This window comes from Bemisia tabaci, chromosome 2 (genome assembly GCF_918797505.1).
Source record: "Bemisia tabaci chromosome 2, PGI_BMITA_v3".
NCBI lineage: Eukaryota > Metazoa > Arthropoda > Insecta > Hemiptera > Aleyrodidae > Bemisia > Bemisia tabaci.
This window is the reverse complement of record NC_092794.1, coordinates 34131503-34139275: the sequence shown is the minus strand read 5'-3', so window position 1 is coordinate 34139275 and position 7773 is coordinate 34131503. Positions and strand designations below refer to the sequence as shown.

The 7773-nt window shown below is 38.9% G+C and overlaps 1 protein-coding gene across 1 annotated transcript in view; it reads right to left on the bottom strand.

Annotated features, from left to right (window-relative positions):
• Window positions 1–493: 493 nt before the first annotated feature.
• Window positions 494–7773, bottom strand: part of Fdx2 (Adrenodoxin-like protein 2, mitochondrial Ferredoxin 2) — a 117213-nt gene continuing 109933 nt past the window's right edge. The window contains exon 4 of the mRNA XM_072297200.1: window positions 494–4982. Within this exon, the coding sequence (XP_072153301.1) occupies window positions 4961–4982 (22 nt within the window). The 3' untranslated portion in view covers window positions 494–4960. The remainder of the gene's footprint in view (window positions 4983–7773) is intronic.

The window sequence follows — 7773 nt, the reverse complement described above, 5'->3', positions numbered from 1 at the left end:
TTCTCGCTCATGGAGGCCGAAACGAGTGCACCAAGATGGCGGTACCTCGTATGTGAACAAGAATAATGAAAATATTACCTAATTGTGGTTTATCAAGAGTAAATTGTTATTGCCATCGGTCCAAAATGAAAATAGATTAAGAAATTATTCACAAACCACTCTCATTTTCTTTTTAATTGATCAATTTGTTGATGTTGTTGTTTTTGTGTGACAGACATCGCAGGATTCCTGATCCTAATCCCCCGATATCGTTCGTTTGGGTGCACTCGTTTCGGCCTCCATGGCCAGCCAAGGCCGGCTGTCAGTCAGCTGATAATCGAGTTGTCGTGACTCTGGGTATAAAGGGACTCTAGATCTATCATGATAGCGAGGAGAGCATTGTCTCTGCTTAAAAATCGATTCATACCAACATCCGTACTGACTTGGTTAGGAGGTTTGGTTAGGCTAGGTTAGGATAGTTTATCGGCTCTTTATGAAACTAGCGACGACAACATTGTGTTGAATCAATGTTTTTATTGAATTTCTTTTTAAATTTTCGAGTTTTACAATTACGCAATGTTCTGTGAAGTAATTTGTGAACACTCAACACTAGAAGAAGTGTAATAACCAAAAAGACATAAAGACGGAGTGGTCGTATCTAAAAGCAAGGGGAAACAAGTCGGTCATTTTGAGTTCACGAATGACGTTTCCAATGCTCATGCTGGGCATTGGATGTTCTCCCAGTAAAGTGTAAAGTCTCCAAATACGTACTTCACTTCAACTTAATTTTTTTAAATTATAAGGGTTCGAAAAAATGAATGATCATTTAGGTATTCCTTTGTAACCACCACAATCCTTTTCTTTGATTATTGTCCCAGTTTGATTTTTGTTGCCATCTTGAAGTTTTGTGACGTCAGGCGGGTACCCCTTTTGCCAGGCGACTACCGAATCTGTAGCGCGCATTTCAAATCTTCGCCTGCTCTCAACAAGATTAGAACAAGATGAGGACGAGAAGCATTGTTTGATAAGTGAGATGACGATGAGATATAAATTAGATATAAATGATCCGTCACATTCCTTCCTAGAAATGTGCCTGTTCCAGCTGAATTTAGTTTTTTATTTCTGAATGATGAAAGAATCTCAAAGGATCGAAATATGACTAATTACTAGTTCTGTAGCTTGCAAGATAACGCCCTTACCTGAGTTATGAATTTTTCCAGTATCGTTGAAATATAAGTAGAGTACCTAGTAGCGGCACCCAGTGTCACAGTATGTCATACCTATTTGATGTACCTAGGTAATTCTCATCCAAATAAGAGAAGAATAAATATTTACCTTCATTAACACCAAGTAGACGAAAGTTCCACTGTGAACTTAGTTGGCCAATAAAAATGCAAACAATGAAGCAATTATTTTTATTTCCTGACTCCAAATGGTAAGAATTATGGTAAGAACTCTAAGGCATAGTAAAAACTGTATTTATCATTCCTCAATAAATACAAGGTTGACTGTTTGCATGGAAATGATAGTACATTAGTTGGCGGCTTATCTATTATTCTAAACTTTAGATTAAGTTGATGAAGGTAGCAGGTTGTTGTCAGCAAGAGCTGTTGATATGAGTATGTAGTTTAGAATGGTCAATTTTTAATTCTGCCAGAGGAGCATAATTAGTATTTAATACAAAACTCTCAGGGGTCTCTGGATACTATGCCACCTCTTATCAAGAATGTTTATGCTAATTTTGTAGCTATGTGGTGATGGGAGAGATAATTTCAAGATTATTTTGGTAAAAGTCGGACAAATATGAGGATGCCAAGTTTATAAGGAAATCTCACAAACCAAAGTGAACATTGTTTCATGCCTCTGCAATTTTCAGCTTCGGGCTAGGTTCTCGCAAGAAGGTCAGCACAACGCGCTGATCAAACTTTTGTGGAATTTCTTGTTAATTTTAGAATGTGTGCCACAGTCACAGTAAGTATTTCACAAAAATTGCAAATCTGAAAAATCTAGAAAAATAACAAGTACCTCTCAGCCTCCGCGCAATTCGCACCCCTGCTAATAAATGTTGGAGAATAGAGAACACTTTACCCTCAAAACATTACTCGCACTGATTTTAAACTAATATGTAATTATATGTGTACGATGGTGGATCTGAGCTGTACTTACTTACCAAACTTTGTTGAGCGAAGTTGTTACTTAGGGGAAATTCATTAACTGCTGCCAAGGATTCACAAACTCTGACCTTGATAAATATTTCCGACATATACTTGAGATACAGTCAGATGTTTGGAATTCTGGACATTCAGTTATTGTTCACATACAAAAGAAATTGACTAACAAATACAACCGTTTTATATTTACATAACTGCTCAACAGAACATACCGACAGTTGTGATTAGTTTCTCGACAGCACTCTGATAGCGGTAGGATAGCTAAAGGATCCCTACCCTGCGGCAAAAATGGAGTTGATTGAAATTTTGATTCACATGGTGCTAATGCTGTCAAGACTCAAGACAAAATTACACTCCACGCACAGTCAAAGAGTATTTTGATAAGTAAGATTATCCATTAAGGAAGTTGCACAAATCACAAATCAAACCGAAGGACACGGACAAACCAAGGAGCCAGCCATAGCCAGCTCAGAAACTCGGCAATTCAGTTTCTCTCACTGCAAAAGGTGGAACCATCCAAAGTACCATCAATGTTAAGTTGAAGGGGTGAATTACTTATTTAAAGAGTGCTAAGTCATTTTGGGACTTTTTCGAAGAGATTTAAAGGAAAAAATTGGAAAATGCTCAACTATAAAATGAACGTAAACAATCCGCCATTGTATCAAAGCTGACGCACAAATGAAACAAGCGCTAAACACAAGGGTAAAAAGTACATACGTAAATTGATTTTGTTTTATAAGGAAAATGGTGAAAAAGTTAGGAAATTCGTATTGGAAATTGAAGCTTTAAGATATAAAGAACTTCAGATAATTAATACAGTTTATTTAGAAACGGAGTTAAAGAAGGCAAAGTTAAGGAAACTCAGAAGGAACAGGGTATTTTGTAGGAAAGGGTTGGTATGTCTAGAATTGAATCGACGTATCGACGTATCGAACAGCGACTATCGATAGTCTCGAAAAACCCCTGTAAAATACGCACTAATACGATAAGCGGTTACATCAGATCTTATGGGAGCGCACTCACACATACAAAAAATCGCTCTTTCAAGCGATTTTTTACAAGAGAACAGAGGAAAATCTCACTAGCGATCGAGATTTTACGAGATTTTACATTGATTAAACGGCCCAGGGTGAAAGGAAAGTTCTCTCCAGTTGATCACTGGGAGAACAAAAGTGAAGCCTGGTTTGGCGCTGGGTGCTTGTGTGAGTGTGTAGATGAGCGCGGGAATCCATGGCGGCAAACGGTTTGATTTGAACTTGTCCTCTTGATTTTTCCACATTTCTTCTTCTAAACGTGTTTTAAATGCTTACAACGAATATGATAGGAAAGTTTGGTCATTGAATGGGCCTGTTGCAAACTTTTGCTAGAGCAAAAATAAGAGTTGTTTCCTGTAGATGATGCCTCAAAAATCACGATGAGCGCATCGGCAAAGTCTGAAATGCACTCATAACTTCACAATCTGCGTAAGAAATTTGCGTTTTTTTGAGCTTCCCGCTTCAAAAACGATACTACGGCACAGGTGAACATTTTGTTAGAGGAGTCGTTCCATCGGCGGCAATGTTCATCATGGCCGACGCTTTCGCAGTTCCGCGCGTAATTGGAGGAGAGTTCAGGGTCAATCAAGGCGGGCGAGGAAAATATGAACGTAAACACGCCGATTGTTATCTGGTCTAATTCTGTGTTATCTCGTCTCATCACACGTGTTTTGGCGAATTGGCGTCGGCCATGATTAGAGTCCCTTTATACTGAGAGTCAAGACAATGTGAATCCAATTTTGATTGGTTCCCGTATTTTAGGCCTTCACAGTGTCACAAACGGGAATTAAGATTACATTTTCACCGATTGCAAAGATTAAAATCAGGAATGGACCAGGGAATTACGGGTTCGGCAAGGAACAAACGGAATGAGAGAGGGAACGGAGAAAGGAATTTGAGAATGGGCCGAATCAAAGATTACAAAAAACGTTCAATTTCTGTAATCTTTATTCCCGTTCGTGACTCCATGAGGGGGTGTTGTCTTGACTCTCAGTATAAAGGGACTCTAGCCATGATGAATATTGCCGACGATGGAACGCCTCCTCTAACAAAATGTTCACCTGTGCCGTAGTATCGTTTTTGAAGCGGGAAGCTCAAAAAACCGCAAATTTCTTACGCAGATTGTGAAGTTATGAGTGCATTTCAGACTTTGCCAATGCGCTCATCGTGATTTTTGAGGCATTATCTATAAGAAACAAATCTTAGTTTTGCTATAGCAAAAGTTTGCAACAGGCCCATTTTTTTATAATACACATACTTTTGCTCGGTAGCAGGCAGTAATCTCAGATAAAGTTAGTTTTTCTACTGCTCATGGTGGTCCTGCCGGTTCAAACAGGCCGTTACAGTCCTTCATGACCGTTACTCCCAAATGAAATTAATTATTAATAAGTCGATGACGGACAAAAAATAGCCTAAAGCTAAAAAAACATATGTGGGTAAGTAAATTTGGGCAAAAATCAACCTACATTACTTTGTTTACGCAGTTTTATTCAGTTCCGCGCTACATTTGATTTTCAGACTTGTCCCGATTTTGCCGCCAATCCTCTAGCCAATAGAAGAGGTGGTTGAAAAGAAGCTTCATTTTTTGCTTTTAGCCCTCCGTCTTTATGTCTTTGGTAATACCTAATGATGGTCATGCGCCATGCGCGCTGCGGACGGCGCGGCGCGGTGGCGGCTCATGAAATTCTCCCTCGGGTGTCCTGTCGCGATAGCGAAGACAGCAGTAAGTGTCAAATTTTCGGAATCAAGTTTCCTTCAAAACTCGTCTAAAATATTTCAGACGAAATCACTGAAATAGCTAAAACAGCAAAATTCATCATAATTGTTTAGAAACGAGAAATATGAGAAAGACGTAAGTGCGCAAGAACTGACGTTGTTTTAGGCAAGATAGCAGCAAGTGACAATATTCCTTCGAAAAGCCAATGAAAACAGTGCATTCAAGTGAAATGCTGCCCTCTTCTGCCAATTCCTACCTGAAAATGTGATTGTTGTGTGTCCAAAACGCAACCACAAAAGCATGCAGAAGATCGCACTTACGGCTGTCTTGCCTAACAAAAGCAAACAACAGCCTACCATGAAAATGAAAAATAACCTTTTAAGGTAATTGAAATAAAATCAGTCAATTTTCAACCACCCGAACGATTTCTAGGAGTCTTTCGGACGATTAGTGGCAATTTGACAAGGATCAGAGGCCTCTTTCGATACAATTTTCTGCTCAGAAGCTTCTGAGCCCGTTACCTCAAAACTTCATTTTTGCACTTACTGCTCTTTTTGCTATCACGGCAGTGATTTTCAACGTGCACAGTCTCTGCTCGTCCCTCCTTTACAGAGAGAGTGAGCGCCTAGATACACACGGCGAATAAACGCAGGGGCCGAATTTTGTCGGTCCTTCCACCGGACTTACATATACTTAGGACAGGTCTCGACTGCACTTAAGTCTGGCTTACCGCTTCTGATAGGCCAGTGGTGCGGTTTGAACTCATCGGTGGCTGTCGCTCTCCGTGTGAAAAATCTGTCAAAATTCGGCCCCAGGTGTACTTGGTTAATTGCCACGCAACGGGCGAGTGAAATTCTCGGAATTTCTCTAATCGCCGCGATTGAATCCAAAGAAGGAGCCAATCATAAGGGGAGGACACACGTCCAAAGTGATCGCTTCAAAGTGGTGACTGTTAAGCCAAGTGTTGCATTGATGCACTTCAAAGGAGACCATACTTTCATTATTTATTTTTTTCTTCTTTTCTTTCCTGTTTTTCATATTTTTTCCGTTTTTCTGATTCTTCTTCGTTTTCTGATTTTTTACTTTTTTTCTGTTTTTTCAATTCTTTTCTTGACTGTTTAAATCTTGTATTAATTTTTTCCCTCCATTTTTCCTTATTTTTTTTAAATCTCTGGAAGTTTGCATATTTTATTGAAATAATCTACAAAATAAATCTTTTTTCAATTTTTTCTCTCCATTTTTCCTTATTTTTTTTTTAAATTTCTGAAAGTTTGCATATTTTATTGATATAATGCTACAAAATCTAATCCATAACTAAGTTCTTTTAGCAACACGGTCTGACATACAGTGATAATTAAAAAAAAACTCTGCAAGGAACCAACAGTTATACTTCAATTTTAAAAAGTTTGACAGAGGATCTCAATTTATCCACTAATTCCTCCATTTTGGATCGCTGTGCGATAAAATTGGTGGATCTGAACACAATTCAACGCATTGAGGACCGATAAGAACATTGTTGGCCATTAAAACTGCAGGAGACCGACAATTTTACTTTCATTGAGAATTATTTGACAAAGAATGCTGATTTGTCCACGATTTCTCCCCAATGTGAACCACTGTGCGACCGAAAGGACCCTACAACAAAACGGCCAAATCGGCCTAAACACGGAATCATACGATTTTCTCAGGGATGATAGAGGGTCTTCCCAGACACTCAAAACTGGTCATATTTTTTGCCTAACCCCCAGGGAAAAGAGGGAGAGGGGGTCTAAGTCAAAACCTTTAAATTAGCATAACTTCTCAACGGTTTGTCGTAGAAAGATGATCTTGGTGTCAAAATTCCCAGAAAAATGAGAGCTTTCAGAATGTATGTATGAAATTAATAAAATTGTAAAATTTGACCCACTTTTGGGGCATTTTACAAGGTCCCCCTTTCGTAAATTTTCGTTTTTTGAGATTTTCGGTTGTTCGGTTCGCACGGATCAAAACAAAAACAATTTCAAATGAAAGTAGAGCGTTTAAGCTTTAAAACAAGCCCAAGATGATCTGGGGAAAACGATTAAAAGCGGAGTTATGAGTCTTCAAAGTTGACGCGGCGCGCGGGAGCCTTGTATGTTCCGAGTCTCAAGGTCACCTGCGCGCCCCGGATTGCCTGCAAGTTGCAAGTTTTTATGTTTTTATGCTTCTGTAGGTCATTTTTAATGTAAATCATTCAATGAAGATAGTTTAATCGAATTTTTTTAATTTTACACAATGGGCCTTCGGCGAGGTACACCACATTAACGTCAAAAAATTTTAACTGCGTTTCAAATAGCCCCCTCAAGAATAACTGAGACTTATCTTGAAGCTCAAAGCTCGTCTGCTTCTACGAGAAACTATTTGGCTTTACCAAGTGAGTTCCATCAAGCGCTGTAGCTTATAGCTCAATTAACAAATTTTAAAATTAGGGGTACCCCAAAATTTGGCATCAATGGGTTGTAATTTCTAAATGATTCAGTTCTGTATGGAGCATATGTATATTTGAACTGAGGGTCCATGGTTTTTTCTAAATTATAAGAGCAGAATCGTCATCGTCAGCAAATGTTTAATGAGATATGATGGACATAATGGTTGATACTCTAAGCCCCCTCTCGCTCCTCCCGTAAAATTAAAAAATTTCGATTATTCTATCTTCATTGAATGATTTACATTAAAAATGACCTACAGAAGCATAAAAACACAAAAACTTGCAACCTGCAGGCAATCCGGGGCGCGCAGGTGACCTTGAGACTCGGAACATACAAGGTTCCCGCGCGCCGCGTCAACTTTGAAGACTCATAACTCCGCTTCTAATCGTTTCCCCAGATCATCTTGGGCTTGTTTTAAAGCTTAA